At 34.7% G+C, this 21,605-nt stretch overlaps 1 protein-coding gene across 1 annotated transcript; it reads right to left on the bottom strand.

Annotated features, from left to right (window-relative positions):
• Positions 1-1,957: 1,957 nt before the first annotated feature.
• LOC123553517 (uncharacterized) lies at positions 1,958-17,762 on the bottom strand. Its single transcript, XM_045343219.2, has 5 exons — positions 17,608-17,762; positions 17,162-17,266; positions 16,182-16,241; positions 13,071-13,215; positions 1,958-6,176 (listed from the first exon to the last, which is right to left on the bottom strand). The coding sequence occupies exons 1-5, from the start codon at positions 17,683-17,685 to the stop codon at positions 5,980-5,982; spliced, it is 585 nt and encodes a 194-aa protein (XP_045199154.1). The 5' UTR covers positions 17,686-17,762; the 3' UTR covers positions 1,958-5,979.
• Between the last annotated feature and the right edge of the window lie 3,843 nt (positions 17,763-21,605).

Below are 21,605 nucleotides of genomic sequence, written 5' to 3' on the forward strand. Positions count from 1 at the left end.
ATAACTAGAGAACCACCTGACCCAGAATGTTGAAACTTGATAGCATGATTGGACATAAATAGTAGACGACCCCTATTGTTTTTGGGGTCACGCCGTCAAATGTCAAGGTCACAGGGGCCTGAACATTGAAAACCGTTTCTGATCAATAACTAGAGAACCACTTGACCCAGAATGTTGAAACATCATAGGATGATTGTACATGCAAAGTAGATGACCCCTATCGATTTTGGGGTCACTCCATTAAAGGTCAAGGTCACAGGGGCCTGAACATTGAAAGCATTTCCGGTCAGTAACTTGAGAACCACTTGACCCAGAATGTTGAAACTTAATAGGATGATTGTTCATAAAGAGTAGATGACCCCTAACGATTTTGGGGTCACTTTGTGAAAGGTCAAGGTCACAGGGGCCCGAACATTGAAAACCATTTCCGGTCAGTAACTTGAGAACCACTTGACCCAGAATGATGAAACTTCGTAGGATGATTGGTCATGCAGAGTAAATGAACCCTAACGATTTTAGGGTCACTCTGTTAAAGGTCAAGGCCACAGGGGCCTGAACATGGAAAACCATTTCCAATCAATAACTTGAGAACCTCTCGACCCAGAATGTTGAAACTTCATAGGATGATTGTTCATGCAGTGTAAATGATCCTTATTGTTTTTGGGGTCATTCCGTTAAAGGTCAAGGTCACAGGGGCCTGAACATTGATAACCAGTTCCGATCAATAACTTGAGAACCACTTGACCCAGAATGTTGAAACTTCATAGGATGATTGAACATGCAGAGTAGATGACCCCTATTGATTTTGGGGTCAGTCTAATAAAGGTCAAGGTCACAGTGGCCTGTTCATGTAAAATCATTTTTTGGAAATAACTTGAGAACCACTTGACCCACAATGTTGAATCTTAATAGGATGATTGGACATGCAGAGCAGATGACCCCTATTTATTTTGATGTCACTTGATCAAAGGTCAAGGTCACAGGAGCCTGAACAGTGACTTGAGAACCACTAGGCCACTAGTGTTGAAATTTAGCGGGATGACTGGACATGCCAAGTAGATGATCCCTATTGCAGCCAACCATCAGTGTCTCTTTGACTTTCGCTCCTGACCCCTATTGACTTCGTGCCTATAGGACTTTGCATTGGGGGAGACATGCGCTTTTTTACAAAAGCATTTTCTAGTTTGATATTGTATGGTATCTATCTGTCGAATTTTCTCCTAAATCGATGTTGGGGCCTTGCCCTCATTCCCGTCGGTTTGGGGGCCTATTCGACTGACGTATTTGTAGTAATAATACACAGCGTAATTTGAATCGCGGTTAGATAAATTTTGATTGTAAGCCTGCAATTCTGTTTGCGTTTCTAGGTTTTGCCCAAGTGATCTGGCAATCCTAGCTTGCTAAGTTTACTGTTGCGCTTGCCATATTTGCCTAGTTTGCGTAGTTTATTGTTGCACTTGCCAAGTTTTTGACTTGATTGGTTTCAAGTAAATTTGCGTTTTTGCCCGTGGATTCCAATGATAGCTTGCCTTATTCGCAACAGGTTTTGCCATTTGCTTATTTTGCTATTCATGTCGGACAGTTGCTTCGGCACTCCCTGTCATAATATTGCAGGCTTGGACAGTTGCTTCGGCACTCACTGTCATAACATTGCACTTTCAACTGTCTATGGACAAAAAATTTGCTTCGATCAGCACTTCGTTTTTACTCATTCAGGCTCGCTGGTTCTTCTCGACCGACTGTGTTTGGACAGACAGTTGCTCCGGCACTCCCTGTCCAAACATTAAGTGGCCTTAAACTTCCAAACTTACCATAATAATGTTATTATCTACAATACTTGTTACCCCTTGTGATAAATATCATATGATGTAATGCTTTACATGAATCTTATTGAATAATAATAATAAATCGTTCAGTATTTTGTTTTATTTACTTTTCGAATGATAAAATAATAAGAAAGTTATCTTCACCTTTAGAATGTATTTTGGAATATCGAACTGTGGCGGACCGCTTTCATCTTATATTAAGAAATAATATATCTCAAACTGATTTGTGATTGAATAAAATAATTGTTTGGACTTTAGTTCCGAAGGAATATATCACGAGAGCACAGCCCGAGTGATATAATAATACGCATCTAAACGACAAACAACGATTTTATTCACGCACAAGTCACTGTTTGAGATATATTATTTCGGTTCTGACGCGTTATTTATTATCATGTACGTTCTTGACGATATCCATCAAATATTTGCCTGATTTTTGTTGATTTCCTTTCTAGCGCGCCGCATTGCCGTCTAAGCTATGACGTAATGATTGTGAAGTCAGAAAAATAAATTGTGGAATAATAACACACAGTTTTCAGCCTTTCTTGTTTAATACTTTTATAGGTAAACAAATCGGGTCGTGTAATAAAGCAATTACATAAAAATGATAATACTGTACTGTGATAAAGCTTTGACGTCGACGTCGTTGCTATGTGACATTTCGTTTAAATATGTTTTTAAGTAAAATATTTGATTTAATTTGAAAGCGCTATTTCCCGACGCGTACATTTTGTTTGTTTATTTTGGGTACATGGCGCTATATGTCAGGTCGACGTGACGTCAACACAATATCGTTGTAGTGATTAAAGAGAGGATATTACATGAGTGTCTATTCATATTGAATTCATTAAACTCGCTGAATAAAATAATAAAATGCGCGGCTCTGCCTAGCATTTTATAAATTTTATTCAACGAGTTTAATAAAGTCAATGTGGAAAATCACAAATGTAATATTCTTTTTATCACATGTAAGATTTTTCAGCGGAAACATAAAAATATCTACTTTCTTTAACTATTATAAACAAGTTAATTTGACGAACGTCTTCGATACTTTAAACGACGTCGACGTCAAAACTTCATTGCACTAAAGTGTGTATTATCAAATTTATGTAATGGCTTTATTTCATTCCCGCGACGTTAAACATATGATTAAGCATTGTTAGTCATCATGTCTCGACAAATTATTTGAGAACAACTTGTTCTGCACGATGAGGTGCAAGGAATTTTCACTCGTCCTGCTATAATTTGTACTCGTCCTGCAATTCACGAAAAAAACGATTTTTTACAGACAGTATCTATTTTAAAGTCCATTAAAAATGGCACTTGGCGGAATCTTGTGCGATCATAATGCGGTATCTTAAGGTAGTTCTGCACGTTTGATAAACCGGAAGTGATGGTGTAACGTCATTTATCCGGAAAACGTAGAATAATGCCTGGATTCGGCGTACGGAAACGCAAATCAGTTTATGAGTTAAGGACAACCCGTGAGTAAATTATTAAAATGGCACTGCTGCTATCTCTCTTAAATTAAAATGATATATTAAAACATCTTACACGTTAAATAATGCAAAATAGTGCCTTAAAATTAGCTTAAAATAGGAGGTTCGCTTAACTCATAGCCAGATATCTCAAAAATAAGCACACGGACCCATACATTTTATTTCACCATATTATAGGCCACATGTTTATTTACGACTGTGAGAAGTTTCATTAAAATCTACATTGTAGAAAAATTTCTATTGGCAAAAATGTTAAGAAAATTGCATTTTTCCCATAGACTCCCATTATAAAAAATTGCATGAGGTCGAAACTTTTCAAATCAGCCTAGCAAAAAATCAAGCACACGACCCTATCTTTTTATTTGCTGAATTTTCTTAGTATATTCGAAAGTTTTGAAAAATCAGAGTTTAATCAAATTCTACATTGTAGAAAAAATTTCGATCCTAACGTGCAGAACTACCTGAACGGAATTGAATGGATTATCAAATAAACTTTCGTTTTACATCTTTTTTTATCCGGCTCCATTTTAATAGAAAAAAACACACTTGTCCCGCAGGACGAATACTACAAGTTTCATTCACCCGGAAGTAATTTCTACTCGTATTTACGAGCAGACGAGTGGATTTGTCGAGCCTTGGTCATATTAGAATATACCTACAACACCACTTATATTGGTATAACGTTATATTAAACAAAAGATAAAGAGATATCATATTTGCGCCTAATACAGTTTGTATTAGGCGCAAATATGATATCTCTTTATCTTTTGTTCATTTTTATTGGCGCCTGTTTTATGTAACAAGTTGTAGAATTTTTTTTCGAAAACAATACCAAACTTGCAGATATTGCCGATCTTTTCACAATATTTTGTACGACGTTTCAGACCATCCGCAGAATCGGGTTTCATCCGCCATCGGCAGTATTCTAATTAAATTTTGAAGTACCTTATAAGAAAATCAAGAAATAACATATGATTGATGCTTAAGTTCATGTTGAAGGAGGTCTAAGTCTGCTTTGCTTTTTACACGACGATTGAAAATTTTCAAAATGGCGGCGGTAATACAACAGCGCGTCACGTGTATAAATGGGACGACCTGCTATTTTAAGATAAAATTGCGACGGTCTAAATTATAATCGTTTTGATTTTTTGTATCATTTTGAAGCTAAAACACTGAATTAGTTAATTATGTTCATGATTATACTGACAGAATAGTGAAATAAAACGCTAGGATCGGCATTTTTTGGCCTTATTACGTACGATGATCCACGCCTTAAATAAATGAATACGTTGTGTATATGCCAATCACTTAATAAGAATATAAAGCTTCCATTAAAACAAACCGAATATTCGAATATATTCGAATATGGCAAACCAAATATTCGAATATTGATTTCAGTATTCGTTCCCATCCCTAGAATATATCATATTGGTTCATAGTATTTTGGTGATTTAAGTTGATTATGAAGACCTAAATTTATGTTGTCTTATATATTTATAGGTCCAACATGAATCCTTTTTTGTACACTGTACCGAATACGATGAAATTCGAATCATTTTCTCAGATAAATCTAAGGGAAAAAGTTAAAGAAAACCACTTTATATTCGTTAAAAAAATTATTTACTGTATTCTATAGATCTATATTAATATAATTATGTACATAAAATTATATATGATTTTGATGTGCCATAAGCAGATGTTATGATTAACACGTAAAAAAGGATATGCTGCGCTTTCATCTGATGTTATACATTTGATCGTAACTATAAGCAACGGTGCATGGTAACAGTGTTGGTATCGTATTTCTACCACTGTTGAAAGGTGGTCAATCTCATTTAAACATTATTTTATGTCATCTTTTTTGTATATTCTGTTGGAAATTTATTAAATGGTCAAAATGACCCAATACATAGTTAGATGTCTATTTATTACTTTTATGAAATATTGTTATTACTCCCCTTTAATCTGAAAATATTCAAAATGCAGACTATTCTTTTCTTTATATAAATATGATTTTTAGTTTTAAATTAGCATTTTCTAGATTTTGGGATATTTCAACAGTCTGAACCAAGAGCCAAATTTTAAACAGTGTATAGCTTCCGAATTCATTTATTTCTAACCAACCCTAGTAGGTTAAGGGAGGTAATAAATTTTTTATAAAATTGCAGTTCTAATGAATTTAAGCTTGATGTATATTTATCAAAGTAAATCTTTGACAAATATAGTTCAATAGATTTTATATTCATATCATTGCTTAAACATATGCTAAAATACTATCTTGGTTGGTCAACCAGGATAGAAAAATAAAATTTTTAGAATACCTGCAGTGAAAATCAAACATTCAGTAGCTTTGAATGGTCACTTTTAAACTTTAGAGCGATTCAATTACTTTATCAAAATGTGATTATTCACCTTTTAAGTTTTAATTCGTCAAAACATAACTTTAAAGTGGTGCTTAATGACTTCAATATGTAATGTATAACCTAAATATACTCCATCGAGGCAGACAGCTTACATATTCAGTATGAAGTAGAACTGGTTATACAAAAGCATAATAAACAGTTAGACGAATACAAAAATGACAACGGTTACAGCAGATTGTGTATGTCGGGACGAATTAGGTCATGAACTATGCTAAGGAAGTCAGTTAATTGTTAGAGCGTAGGACAGTTGTTGGTCATTCTGTAAGTTATTTCGTATCGTTTGCATCTTGTTCCCCAACTTTTACATTTCCAGGCATGGAAGAACCAGCCTTTTATCTTGCAGTACGATTCCTCTTCAACACACACGGTGACTGGGTATGGGTAATAAGTGCATTTGCGATGAGTCTCCCGTTTCTCCCTATCAGTTCCTGTGACAAGAGCAATATCACATTTATATTTACAATGTATATTGTTTGAGATTTAGGTCTACACGATGACATCACTAAAACTCAAAATCTCAAAATGATTATTGCGACGGGAGCGGAAATCTCTATATATTAAAAAGCATCTACATAAATACAAGGTATTAGACCAACACAGCCATATTGTAAATGTCCGAGTTCCTTGGAATAAGAGAGTCATGATGACCCTGAATCGCTTACCTGAGAAATAGGAGCACATGTTTAAAATGGCAAACTGATGCTAAAATATTAGAAAGTATGTCATTATGTCACATTCATGGTCACTGAAAGTCAGTTTTAAGATCGGTGTGCAAAACTGTACATGTCATCCAAATTTCAAGGCTGTATCTTAAAAAACAAGAAAGTAGGTCAGTAGGTCAAGGTCACAGTCAAGTGACCCCCCCCCCCCTAATCACTTGGGTTCATCAGATAATTATAATTAAGCAGTCTAGGAAATATCATCTAATATTTTGTTAAGTATTTATTCCTATATAACTCATATAACAAGTGACCCCAGGGTGGGGCCTCTTTTCACCCATGGGGCATAATTTGGGCAATCTTGTTAGAGATCCACCACGCAATGCTACATACCAAATATCAAAGGCCTAGGCCTTGAACATTCAGACAAGAAGATTTTTCCCTATAGATATGTCTATGTTAAATCTGGGACCCCAAGAGCAGGGCCTCTTTTCACCCCAGGGGCATAATTTGAACAATTTAGAGGAACATTAAGCAAGGCAACATACCAAATATCAAAAGCCTATGCCTTACATTTCAGGCAAGAGGAATTTTAAAGTTTTTTTCCTATATATTAAGTCTATGTAAAACTTGAGACCCCCTTAGGCAGGGCCTCTTTTCACCCCAGGGACAAAATTTGAACATTTTTGTAGAGGACCACAAGGCAATGCAACATACCAAATATCAAAAGCCTATGCCTTTCAGTTTCAGACAAGAAGAGTTTTAAAGTTTTTTTCCTATATAAATATATGTAAAACTTTAGACCCCCGGGGCAGGGCCACTATTCATCCCAGGGTTATAATTTGAACAAATGTGGTAGAGAATCAACAGGCAATGCTACATATCAAATATCAAAGGCATAGGTCTTGTGGTTTTAGACAAGAAGATTTCTAAAGTTTTTTCTATATAAATCTATGTAAAACTTGTGACTCCCAGGGCAGGGCCTCTTTTAACCCCAGGGGCACAATTTGAACAGTCTTCATAGACAACCATAAGATGATGTCACATGCCAAATATCAAGGCTCTATGCCTTGCGGTTTTGGACAAAAGATTTTTAAAGTTTTTGCTTTCGGAGTTCTACAAGGAATTCAAATCTTTGGGCAATTTTGAAAGGGGGCCACCCAAGGATCATTCCTGTGAAGTTTGGGACCAAATAATGTTTCCTTAATTTCCTTTTTTCTAGTAAGTTTTTACTTTTTTCAAGACTTATTATTAATTTATTGTACAATAGTGGATATTTTATCATTTGATAAGCGATTTCTTGCTGTTCAAAGTGACTTTACCTCTGAAACAGAAGGGGGCAGAGTTAGAAATCTTTAAAAATATTGAGTTACATATGGTAAAAGTTCTCTATTTTGACTTTACACTTTAGATTGTGGAACAAATGTAGGTAAGTTTTACTTCTGTCCCAAGGTTATTTTTGAATGGAGTGAGAAAAATTTAAAACAGTCACTAAAGACTCGACCTTAATTTTTCAATGTTAGAGTTAGAATTATGTCTCATTAAATCCGTTTACTTGAGGCACCCTAGAAAAATGATATTGACAGTTTTATTTTGTATTTTATAATTGTTTACCAATACATGTAGTTTGATGTTTCTTTTATCAAAATTAATGGTTTTCTGCAAACGTTTTGGACAGTGCCCATCACCTTGAAATTTGTCTCTACTTGAGCTTGAGGATATACCATAAATTATACAAAATTTATTAAAAACGGCACAGTTAAAGTTGTTCAAAAATTGCAACACAATGCAAAACACGGCCAACTGTAAGAATATACCATGCAAATGCCATTTTTCAAACATTACTAGCCTTAGGGGCCTAATACCTTACGATAACAGAAATATCCATCTGTTGTGGTCCATAACTAGTTACTATCAATGATGAATTTTTGATAGACAAAAGCAGTGCAGATGAAAAGTATACAATTAATACAAGAGGGCCAAGATGGCCCTAGGTCGCTCACCTGAGAAACACACAATAACAGTGTAAACATGTTAGACCTAGTGATTTTATGGAAACAAATATTCTGGCCAATTTTCATTAGGATTGGACCCAAAAATGCGGTCTCTTGGGTTTAAACAAGTATTTTCTTTGATATGACCTAGTAACCTAGTTTATGACCCCAGATGACCCATATTCAAACTTGACATACATTTCATCAAGGCAATCATTTTGACCAAATTTCATGAACATCGATTGAAAAATACAGCCTCTATCGCATACACAAGGTTTTTCTTTTATTTGACCTAGTGACCTACTTTTTAATACCAGATAACCCATATTCAAATTCGACCTAGATTTTATCTAGGCAAACATTCTGACCATATTTCATGAAGCTCAATTGAAAAATACAGCTTCTATCGCATACACGATGTTTTTATTTGATTTGACCTAGTGACCTAGTTTTTGACTCCTGATGACCCATATTCAAATTTGACCTAGATGTCATCAAAGAAATTATTCTGAAAAAATTTCATGAAGATCAATTGAAGAATACAGCCTCTATCACATACACGAGGCTTTTCTTCGATTTGACCTAGTGACCTCCTTTTTGACCTAGATGACCCATATTTGACCTATCTAGATTTCATCAAGGCAATTATTCTGATCAAATGTCATGAAGATAAACTTAACAAAAGGGTCAAGTTTACCCTAGATCGCTCACCTGAGAAACACACCATAACAGTGTAAACATGTTTGACTAGTGATTTCATGAAAACGAATATTCTGACCAAATTTTATTAAGATTAAACCAAACATAAGGTCTCAAACAAGTACTTTGATTGATTTGACCTAATGACCTAGTGTTTTGGCCACTCGTGACCTAGATTTCATCAAGGCAGCCATTCTGACTAAATTTTATGAATATCCAGTGTTAAATGCAGCCCCTATTGCATACAAATGGTTTTTCTTTGATTTGACCAGGTGACCTAGTTTTTAACACCAGATGATCCATATTCGAACTTGACCTAGATTTGAACTAGACAAACATTCTGATCAAATTTCATGATGATCAGGTGTAAAATGCAGTCCCTGTTGCATATGCAAAGTTTTTTTTACTGGTTTAACCTAGTGACCTAGTTTTGGACTCAAGTTTACCCATATTCAAACATGACCTCAATTTCATCAAGGCAACCATTCTGACTTAATTTCATGAAGATCCGGTGCAAAATGCAATTATTATTGCATACACAAAGTTTTCTTTGATTTGACCTAGTGGCCTATGTTTTGACCCCAGATGACCAATATTCGAAACTGACCTAGATTTCATAAAGGTTATCATTGTGACTAAATTTCATGAACATCAATTGAAAAAATACAGCCTCTATCGCATACAGAACGTTTTTCTTTGATTTGTCCTAGCGACCTAGTTTTTTACCCCCAGATGACCCATAATCAAACTTGACCTTGATTTCATTAAGGCTATCATTCTGACCAAATTTCATGAAGATCAATTGAAAAATACAGTCTCTACCGCATACACAAATTTTTTCTTTGATTTGACCTAGTGACCTAGTTTTTGATCACAGATGATCCATATTCGAATTTAACCTAGATTTCATCAAGGCAATCATTCTGACTAAATTTTATGAATATCCAGTGTAAAAGCAGCCCCTATTGCGTACACAAGGTTTTTATTCAATTTGACCGGGTGACCTAGTTTTTGACCCTAGATAATTCATATTCAAACTCGGCCTAGATGTCATCGAGACAAACGTTCTGAACAAATGTCATGAAGATCCGGCGCAAAATGCAGCGACTATTGCATACACAAGTTTTTACTTTGATTTGACCTAGTGACCTAGTTTTTAAACCCAGATGACCCACATTCAAACTTGGCCTAGGTTTCATAAAGGCAATCATTTTGAATAAATTCTATGAATATCCAGCGTAAAAAGCAGCCCCTATTGCGTACACAAGGTTTTTCTTTAATTTCACCGGGTGATCTAGTTTTTGAACTTGGACAACCCATATTCAAATTCGACCTAGATTTTATCCAGATACATATTCGAATCAAATTTCATGAAGATCCGGTGTAAAATGCAGCCCCTATTGCATATACAAGATTTTTCTTTTATTTGACCTAGTGACCTAGTTTTTGAGCCCAGATGACCCATTTTCAAAATTGACATAGATTTCATCAAGTCAATCCAAGTCAATCATTCTAAGTTAAACGCATGAAGATCAATTGAAAAATGCAGCCTCTATCGCATACACAAGGTTTTCCTTCGATTTGACCTAGTGACCTAGTTTTTGACCCCAGATGACCCATTTTCAAACTTGTCCTAGACTTTATCAAGGTAATCATTCTGACAAAATTTCATGAAGACCAGTTGAAAAATACAGCCTCAATCGCATACACAATGTTTTCTTTGATTTGACCTAGTGACCTAGTTGTTTACCCCAGATGACCCATTTTCAAACTTGGCCTAGATTTTATCAAGGTATTTATTCTGACCAAAATTAATGAACATCAATTGAAAATTACATCCTCTATCGCATACACAAAGTTTTACTTTGATTTGACCTAGTGACCTAGTTTTTGACCCAAGATAACCCATTTTCGAACTTTTCTAAGATTTTACTGACAAAATGTCATGTAGATCAGTTGGAAAATACAGCCTCTATCGCATACACAAGCTAAATGTTGACGGACGATAGACGACAGACAGACGATGGACGCCGGACATCGAGCGATCACAATAACTCAACTCAGGTGAGCTAAAAATACAGCCTCTATCGCATACACAAGGTTTTTCTTTAGTTTAACCTAGTGACCTACTTTTTAAACCCATATGACCCATATTCAAACTCGACCTAGATTCCATCAAGGTTATCATTCTGGCCAAATTTTATGAAGATCAAATGAAAAATACAGCTTCTATCGCATACACATGGTTCTTCTTTGACCTTGTGACCTAGTATTTGACCCCAGATAACCCATATTCAAACTTGGCCTAGATTTCATCAAGGCAATCATTCTGACCAAATTCAATTGAAAAATACAGCCTCTATCGCATACACAATGTTTTTCTTTGATTTGACCGAGTGACCTATTTTTTGACCCCATATGACCCATGTTCAAAACGACCTAGATTTCATCAAGGCAATCATTCTGACCAAATTTCATGAAGATCAACTGAAAAATACAGCTTCTATCGCATACTCAAGGTTTTTCTTTGATTTGAAATAGTGACCTAGTTTTTGGCCCCAGGTAAGCCATATTCTAACTTTACCTAGATTTTATGAAGGCAATTATTTTGTCCAAAATTCATGAAGATGATAATAACTTCCCTAGATTTTATCAGGGTTATTAATCTGGCAAAATACATTGAAGATCAGTTGAAAAATACAGCCTCTATCGCATACACAAGATTTTTCTTTGATTTGACCTAGTGACCTAGTTTTTGACCCTAGAGGACCCATTTTCAAACTTTGCCTAGATTTTATCAAAATTATCATTCCGACCAAATTTCATGAAGATCAGTTGGAAAATACAGCCTCTATCGCATACACCATCTACATGTTTGTAAGTTGCCGTGCAGAGACTCAATGTAAGCAGACCAGAACTCATGAGTGTTTTGAAAGAAAATAAAAACTTGGAACTGACATAACTAACAGGCAATTGCATGTTTGAAATTCAACTTCATATGAAAAGAAAACTGTTGTGTGTAATGTAATGAAATCATTTTAGATAGAAAATGGTGAAATTCAGTTGATTTTATCGAAGTAAAACACACACTTTATTACACTTTAAAGTTTTATTGATGTATGTAAATATTTCGTGCATATGTTATGTTGAAAACTGTTGTGTAATGTAATGAAATCATTTTAGATAGAAAATGGTGAAATTCAGTTGATTATATCCAAGTAAAACACGCACTTTATTACACTTTAAAGTTTTATTGATGTATATAAATATTTCATGCATATGTTATGTTGAAAACTGTTGTGTAATGTAATGAAATCATTTTAGATAGAAAATGGTGAAATTCAGCTGATTTTATCGAAGTAAAACACACACTTTATTACACTTTAAAGTTTTATTGATGTATGTAAATATTTCATGCATATGTTAATCTTTATTTTGAAACACTTGCATAAAATAAAGAGAATTTTAAACTATTAAATTGATATGAATAACATGTATTTTATCTGCATTCTTACCCAATGTGTCTCTTACATACAACACGTGAAAACCACGTGAAAACTTAAGTCCAATATATTATGCCCAATTTCCGTACTTTGTCCTAAGAGACCGTTGTCTTAAGAGACTACTTTTTGCCTGTCCCTTGGGTGGTCTCTTAACACAAGACTGACTTATTTGTTGACAGACGACGAACGACAGACGACAGACGACGGACTCCGGACATCGAGCGATCACAATAACTCACTTGAGCATTGCTCAGGTGAGCTAAAAACGCAAGTGGCGGGAAAATCGCTTCAGTTACTAAATTATCACTTGAAACAATGTCTAAGCTGCTACATGTGCATAGTTAGGTTTAAAGTTTGAATTGCAATAATTATGACGGTAAAAGTGCCAAAAGAAAATTATATGTGAACAAGTGGTTTTAAATGTTGAGCTAGGTGATCGGTCCGTTAAAATGTCAAACAAAACGTACCATTTTCTGTATCTTCAATGAAAGCACAGTCACGTTCGGCCAGGCGAAATAAAGGACGGTCTCCACATTTTTCAGTTTTCGACTCGATACCTTTGAGGCCTGGTTGAAGGGGTACCCGATCATAACACACAGAAATATCACTTCTCTGAAAATAAAAGAGCCGTAAAATATCATTGTTGTTGCCAGCAATGAAAAGACATAAATCGTTCAAGGTATCTGTGTTATGGACGTGTCTGAAACAAAATTGTCAACCAAGGCTATAGCCTCAAAAGGTAAACGTGCTACTTGACGTGTGTAAACAACCGTACTAGTATCTAATCGAGTGTTTTGGCATTTGTAATGTTCCGCGTCTGAGGTAAACGGATTTAATGGGAAACGGAATACAACAGCTGTATATATTTTTGTGGGCAGTGAAGCGTGACCACAGATTTACCATACCACAAATTTACGGTCTAAACGCTTATCCGAACCGAAGAACAAGTAGTTCCATGCCCTCCATAAATTTTACGTAATTTAAGTCTGTTTAACTTTCAGAAAGCTTCTGAGATTCAACTTTATCAGAAGAGGTGTTATCCTATTTATTTTTCACTTCAATTTGATTTAATATTACATTCCAGCTTGTGTTTGTGATTGACATATCATTAAAGGGTATAATTAATTCGAAAGAAACATTATTTTTAACAAATTCTCCTTTTAATCGCCGGTAGATTTGCGGTGTTTTCGTCCCCAAATATTCACGTTCTGGCGTACGATTTCTTCTCGGATAATTATACAATAGCGGGATTCGGAAGACTGCAATGAAATCATTTGAGATCATTCAAACTAAGTTAGAAAAATTTCAATTTTCAATATTTGAATTTTAACAATAAAATTCGTAAAAAGACCCTTCGGAAGCATAGAATGCAACCATGAAGAATAATAGCAGACTCGGTTTGACTGAGTCTGTTCACGAGAGGTAATGAAATGTGCAACACCTCTCACGCCCCCTAGCACCGGCTTAAGCAGAACTCTATTATACATATGTTGAATGGACTCCATGATTCCAAAGGACCAGAAAATATAACAATACTTAAACATGCATGTTGTCATGATTATGAAGCATATTATATTAATCTACAGCTGAAAAATGACTGAATGCAACCCGAAGATCATGATGTGTGCTGATATTGGAGATAGTAGTAGTTGTTTTGGTTGTTTTAAAATTGAATGAAACATTTAAATCATTGTAAATATTCTTTTATGGTTGCTTTTAGTTTAAGAACTATTCTGAAGTGTCTTTTATCTATGTAATTTATGTATAATATATTCATAGCCTGCTTTTACCAAAATGAAATCTCATTTGAAAAAAAAATAATAAAAAAAAATCACCTGTCAATGTCACAGGGGCCTGAACATGGAAACCCGTTTCTGATCAATAACTTGAGGATCTCTTGACCAAGAATGTTGAAACTTCATAGGATGATTGGACATGTAGAGTAGATGACCCCTATTGATTTTTGAATCACTTGATCAAAAGTTAAGGTCACAGGAACCAGAACTTTGAAAACAGTTTCCAACCAATAACTTTAGAATCATTTGACCCAGAACCTTCAATCACGATGATAGGAATTACAAAGTCGATGACCCTTAATGTTCTGGGGTCACTTGACTTAAGGGAAAGGTCACAGAGGCATGAAGATGGGAAAACTCTTTCTGGATCAATAACTTAAGAATCACTTCACCCAGAATGTTGAAACTTCATAGGATGATTGGACATGCAGAGTAGATGACCTCTGTTGATTTTGGACTCACCCGAGCAAAGATCAAGGTCACAGGGGCCTGAACATGGAAAACGGTTTACTTGAGAACCATCTGACCCAGAATTTTGTAACTTCATAGGGTGATTGGACATGCAAAGTTGATGATCTCTATTGCAGCCAAACATTAGTGTCTCTTTGTCTTTCGCTACTATCCTTTATTGACTTCTTGCCTAATACGACTATGCATTGGAGGACTAGGGATACTTGGGCATCTTCTAATTTGAAATTTAATTGCCCTCATTCGAAGGAGGAGGGGTATATTGTAAATATTAATGTTTGATGCTGGATGTTGGTCGGTCTGCAGACAAATCTGTTTCCGGATGATAACCGGAGAACGCTTGGGCCTAGGATCATGAGATCGGGAGATTTGTCATGACCAGCAAATGACCCCTATTGATTTTGAGTTCAGTAGGTCATGCAAGTGTTCTACAAGCTCTTGTTATAACTAGAATCTCCAAACATTACATAATTATCAATTAGTCCATGACCTTTCCTCACATTTACTGTTATTCCCCTTGTTCCAGTAAAAGCAGGGTGTTTCCCATTGATTTGTTAAAGAAAATGCTTATAATTCAAAAAAGATTTTGAACAAAATTAACCAAACCTCACAAACTTTTCAATAAGCACATGAGCTTTGCTCATATATTATTTTATCCCCTTTGACAGAGTAAAGGCAGAGTTTTACCCCTTGATTTGGTAAAAGAAAGGTTGAAAATGCTTATTAATCAAAAGTAGTTTAGTTTAACTAGAATCACCAAACTTAAGCTAACTGTTCATGCCAATTACCAGAAGCTGTCAACCGCTGCCCACACCAGTCCTCTCAGTGTTTTGCTTTATAAAAGACTGCACGTTCCGACTGTAAATATTGTACATTAGCGAAAAACACAGCTTCGGGAATATGAGGTCGAAGGTTCGAGTTCAATTGTGATTTTGCCGACTTGTTAGCCGCCAGCCAGTTGAAACCGGCTAACAATTGCCTTCCTGCCTGGTGCCTGGCATTAAAGTATCGAAATCGTGAGGTAGATGTTTAAGGACAAAGGGGCATCATAAGTCGAGATGGCAGGCCCTTGTAAAAGGGTACAACCATAATGAACGAATCCTTTACCTTTGCATTACATTTGTATTTTATTGTCCCTGTTAGCAACATCACTGTAACGTCTATTTTTTCATCTGGAGCAGTATGGTATAATGTATGCTCCGCCTTATGCAAGCAACAAACCCCCCAGGGACCACAAATAACCATTAAGTTAGTTTTCAAGATTTATTTCATTATCAAGCCGATGGTTTTGTTTGCATATGAATAATATTTTACCATATCGAGGCGTGCGATCAGACAAACGTACGAATCTTCTGGTAGAATATTTTGATATTCCTGCAAAAAAAAAGCACAAATTAAGTAGATAGCCGAGAAAAGGTAACAAGCATATATATATATATATATATAGAAAATATTAAAAGTTACTCCTGGACAAGTATATAATAAATAAAAAAGAAAAACATCCAATGGGCTTCCTCTATCTGTATTTCTGTCTACCTACCGGTTTCATATCAAAATCATCAGGGTAGACATATAAATTTTTTTTTTATATGTCTGCCCTGATGATTTTGATATGAAACCCATTGGATGTTTTTCTTTTATATATATATATATATATATATATAGTGCATAGTTAGGTTCAAAGTATTTCAAATGAGTCTTGGCGCTTAAGTTTACAGACACATTATGCAAACAACTTATAATTACTCGTATGACGGTAAAAGTGGTTTATATGTCGAGCTAGGTGATCGGTCCTGCATCAAGTAACATTTAAAGTGTAACATACGTAATCTAGTACCATTTCTCATATCTAACCAATGTAAAAAATATTTAGTTCCTTTTTAAAAAAATATCTTAACCCGCTTTCTAGTTTCTTTATGCTGAAGTTACTATATAATAGAGATAGATAGATAGATATATATATATATATAGATCTATACAAATAAAATTATTAAAGCACTCGAAACTTTTTCAATAACAAAAATTTAAAGATCAAATGATGAAATAAACGATTTATCTAATAATGTTTGTGAAGTGCACGCTATTTTAGACAAGATCTTCTCGAAGTAAAGACAATAATATCTATCTCTTGCACGGGATCGGACAGTTCATTATTATACCCGCCATTCATAAAATAAAATAAGAAGAAAAAAAACAGTTTCATGGTGATGCAACATTCAAAATATGGTCTTCATATATTTATAAGATAAGCCCGTGAGACACCAAACGGTAAATGTCGTGGATAGGCTACTTACATCTTCTAAATACAGACCAATAGTGGCCACTAATTTACCGTTTCTGTCTGTTATTTTTATTTCTTCTTCTGTCCCATGATTAATTTTCTCGATATGATACTCTGTCTGAAAACAGTAAAATTTATTTATCAGCTAAGGCGAATTAAGTTTGTTAAAGATCTATAGAAAGGCTAACAACTCTTTATCTCCCATTATTTTTATGCAGCCCGATTTTCTTCAGTTGCAGATGTCTATATTATTCTACGATAGTTTTATTTAGAATATGATGACTATGTGGACAACCAAATGTAAAGCACAGTTTCTACTGAAAAAATCATTTTAAGATTCACGAACACAAGTTGAACGCATTGAATGCTTTTTCAGGTGAGCTTTAATGAAATATCACAATATTAGTAGCAAGGTAAACACAACATTTACAAAATATAAATGCTACAACACAGATTTACCTTATCGACGATATACCCACATGAAAGTTCAAGAATGTATAAAAGAAGAACTGTTAGTGGCAGATAGTTTGTCTTCATAGCTGTGTCTTTCTGTATTTGTACACCGATGTCTGCAAAATATGTGAATGTAAAAAAAGGTAATCCGTGACACTATGGTAGTCCCAGATGTACTATAAATGAAAGTATTTTGTTATTAAATTGAGAGCGTTATCAAAGTAGTATCCTGTAGATATAAATTACATGACTGTAAAAACGATATTCATTTTGTCTGAGTAAAATCGAAACATCTTTTGCATAACGAAACCCGCAAAAAACTGTAAAAGCAAGGACAAATATCAACAGACAGAGAGCGCAGCCAATCATGCAGCACTACGCATGGAATCGGACATTTTTCTAGTGGTTTATATCCCATGTGCGGTAGAAAAAACGCGTCAATAACGTTGAAAGGTCGGACTTAATATGACCCCACTTTGCGGCGCGGGGAATACCAATTTGCCTTTTTCCACCTGTTCGTCCGTCTAAGTAAATGTTTCTTGTACATATTTGCGAAAGGATTTGACCGACCGTCATGAAATTTTATAGAAATGTTATTCAACTATTTAACATTAGAAGCTGCGCCTGAGGTTTTATGTTTATGTCATATGTATATAAAATGCACAAAGTGAGCTATTGTTGAGTAAAGTATATCAGGACGACCAAATTGCAATGGTTGTTTTTAATAGAAAACATTTGTAGACAGACTATAGTGTAATGCGGCCAGACCTATAGTACTGAACTTGAAAAAGACCTTCTAATTGGAATAATATCACCGTAATTGTCGTATACTCGGACTTGTTCCTTCAGATGCTATTGCTGTTAATCGGAAAAAATATGTAATAAGGATAGAAATTATTTAATCAGGAAATAAAGGAAATAAACGGAATGACGATTTCAGTGTTGTTATATTTTCTGGTCGGACAGGTTCTTTGGGATCACAGAGTCCATTCAACTGATGCGTAATAGAGTTCCGCTTAAGCCGTTGTTAGAGGGCGTGAGAGGTGTTGCACATTTCATTACCTCTCATGAACAGACTCAATTAAACCGAGTCTGCTATTATTCTGCTTGGTTGCATTCTTTGCATCCAAAGGATTTTTTACAGATTTTATTTATTCCGAGAAAGCCAAAAACAAATAAAAATTCAAAGTTAAGAAAATTATTTCATTTTTGCCTATATGCTGTGCACAGAAAGGCACTCAGGGGTAAAAAATGAATACAATAAAGAAAAACGTCAGCCATAGACCGATGTATATTGAGTATGTTTTATATTTTTCACCTACAAACTTACCTTGTTACCCATTTCTTACATCAAGGAGTGTAAGGCTGCGTTTTACTCTGATATAAGGCTGATTAACTATTTATGTCTTAGGTAAAATCAAACAATATCAGACCACATGGAACTTCTGAATAACCAAAGGAATAGTAGCATGTGCAATGTCCTCACCTCCGATAAATCTCTTATATTACACCCCAGAACAGAAAAGAAAAAAAACTGTATGTGAAAGGATAACAAGATTAATCAGCGTTTCTTCTTCTTATTGAATAATAATAATAATAATAATAATAATAATAACTATGAATATAACAATTGTTGTATAAACTGAAAAATATTAAATTGTATCACATATTTTTCATTTCTTTAAACCATACTTACTCCATGCTCAAACAGCCGTTCTTTCTATATTACAGAATAGAAAAAAATGGACTTCACATATATAGAATGCTGAGCTAAATTTAATACTGACAAAACAAACTGCGCAAATTTAATATTTGAAAAAATGTGTATCATGACATTAAAACGTTAATTTACAGTACATTAATACAATTAAATGTATAACTATAGCATGAACCTGTGCTACTACTGAAAATCAAAGCACTGAAAGCACTGAAGGACGGTTGTCCTGGAAAGTGGCAAACCAAACATAGCAAAAATGAACCTTTGCGTTAATCAAGTGAATGCTTACCAAAAGTCACACTAGAGCTCAATTTAACAATTAGATAAAGAACAGTAGGAGGCCTACGTTTGTATTGTTCCAGGTGGTGCACAAGTGACAGATACAGGCTTCATTACTAGACACCATTGTCACAAAGAAGGTTAAGGGAAAGACTGTACATTTGTACTCTGTAATAAAGGTACACTAGCAGGATTGTATATATATTCTTTATATAGGTTGACTTAACCACTTCTATAGCAAACTCATTTCAACCGTGGTTATAAGAGAAAAGAAAGGACATTGTACATTCAATAAACTTTAATTTAGTAATAAAACAATGTTAGACTAGTTTTAAGTGTTATAAAATAAAATAGGATTTTCAGCATGTAGGCATTTAAAAAATACCTTTATGCGCTACACTGCTGGGTGTAGACTCTTCAAGCATCTTTGTTTTTTTTTTTGTTTTTTTTTTTAATTAATTGTTTTCCAATCTTTGTTTCTTTTCAACTGAGAGAGACTGTAATCACAAATTTTTTTTTTACTTTCTAGATTTCAGTGAACGCAAATCATTTTCATGTCTGTGAAATGTTTAACTGAGATTACTAAAGGGAAAAGTTTTGAATATTATGGAAAAATAGTTACCAAAATATTTTAAGATGGTTTATGAACACAGCCCTAGTATTCCTTTGTTTCATTAAGAAACAATGCACTGTACACAATCGTTAACATACATATCCCACCCGTTCGTTTGACCGGAAATTTAGCTAATATGACCACCCCCATTCGGTGTAAGTACAAAACAAAAATGAACACAATATGCAGGTTATATATAGCAAACTTACACAAAAATACGTCGTCTTGAATATTGCGCACCAGATGTGAGACTATGTTTTTAGTCCGAGTTACAGCTACATTTTAACTGTATTAAACTTAACAAGGCACTAAAATATTATTACATTTGAACTTTTCATGGCTTTATACGAGATCGATGATGAATCTATCATGTTCACCAGGTTAATCAACGATAGCCTGCAACAGATTTTCTAGTTTTATTATGTTCTTTTGGATTACTTTTAGATTTTAACAATAGTTCGGCCTTTTTCACAGAAAGATAGTTTTCCGAAACACCATACATGGGAAAGACCAGTGCTAGTCTCCCATCCTCCGTCTACCAGAGATGTTATTGTACAGTTAAAAATCAGTGACCTTAAAAACGCAAAATGTAGGTTTCCTCGTGGCCCGGCCCATTTCGAAAATTTTATGAAAAAAAAAATTATTATATTACTCTATAAACATTCAGTGCGAGTACAATACAAAAAATAAGTATATGTACAGGTTATATAACAGCAAACAAACAGAAAACACTGTAACTAATTTCAGGTACCCGCCCACTTAGCTCAATAGGTATAGGGCATATCTACGGAGAGTTCGATCCTTGGGCGGGACGTATGTTCTCCATGACGATTTGATGAAATACATTGCGTCTGAAATCATTCGTCCTCCAACTCTGATTCATTTGGGGGAGTTGACAGTTACTTGCAGAGAACAGGTTGTACTGGTACAGAATCCATGAACACTGGTTAGGTTAACTGTCTGCCGTTAAATAACTGAAATAGTGTTGAAAAATGGCGTTAAACCCAACACAAACAAAATAATTTTAGACATTCAGCTTTAGAGAGTTTATGTACGGTTACGGATCTCGCTAAAGTAAATTGATGCGACCATCAGAAAATAGAAATAACGCCTGAACAACTTTGCTCACAAAATCAAAATCAATATGTACTCCTGTGAAGAAAATCAAAATCCTGTCTGAAAAACAAAATTCAAAACAAAAACTTTTTTAAAAGTTATTAATCAGAGATTTACACAAAGAAAAACACTGAACTCAGAAATTCTCGAAACCCCATGTTTAATTTTCCAAACTGCTAACAGTCTAGATCTAGGGCTTTTTAAAGGTTTATATTTTTCATCTATATAGAGTAGGGGTGGTAGTAGGAACCTTGTGAATGTAAGTTTTCGTTTGTATAG

Source organism: Mercenaria mercenaria, chromosome 4, assembly GCF_021730395.1.
Source record: "Mercenaria mercenaria strain notata chromosome 4, MADL_Memer_1, whole genome shotgun sequence".
NCBI classification, from domain to species: Eukaryota; Metazoa; Mollusca; class Bivalvia; order Venerida; family Veneridae; genus Mercenaria; species Mercenaria mercenaria.

What these genes read in the sequence shown, in the direction of transcription:
- LOC123553517 (XM_045343219.2), bottom strand. Translation starts at nt 17,685, where the DNA reads ATGAAGACAAACTATCTGCCACTAACAGTTCTTCTTTTATACATTCTT. An exon ending in GTGGGTATATCGTCGATAAG is followed by an intron (nt 17,267 to 17,607) that starts GTAAATCTGTGT and finishes TACTGTTTTCAG; the next exon opens with ACAGAGTATCATATCGAGAA. An exon ending in TTGGTCTGTATTTAGAAGAT is followed by an intron (nt 16,242 to 17,161) that starts GTAAGTAGCCTA and finishes TTTTTTTTGCAG; the next exon opens with GAATATCAAAATATTCTACC.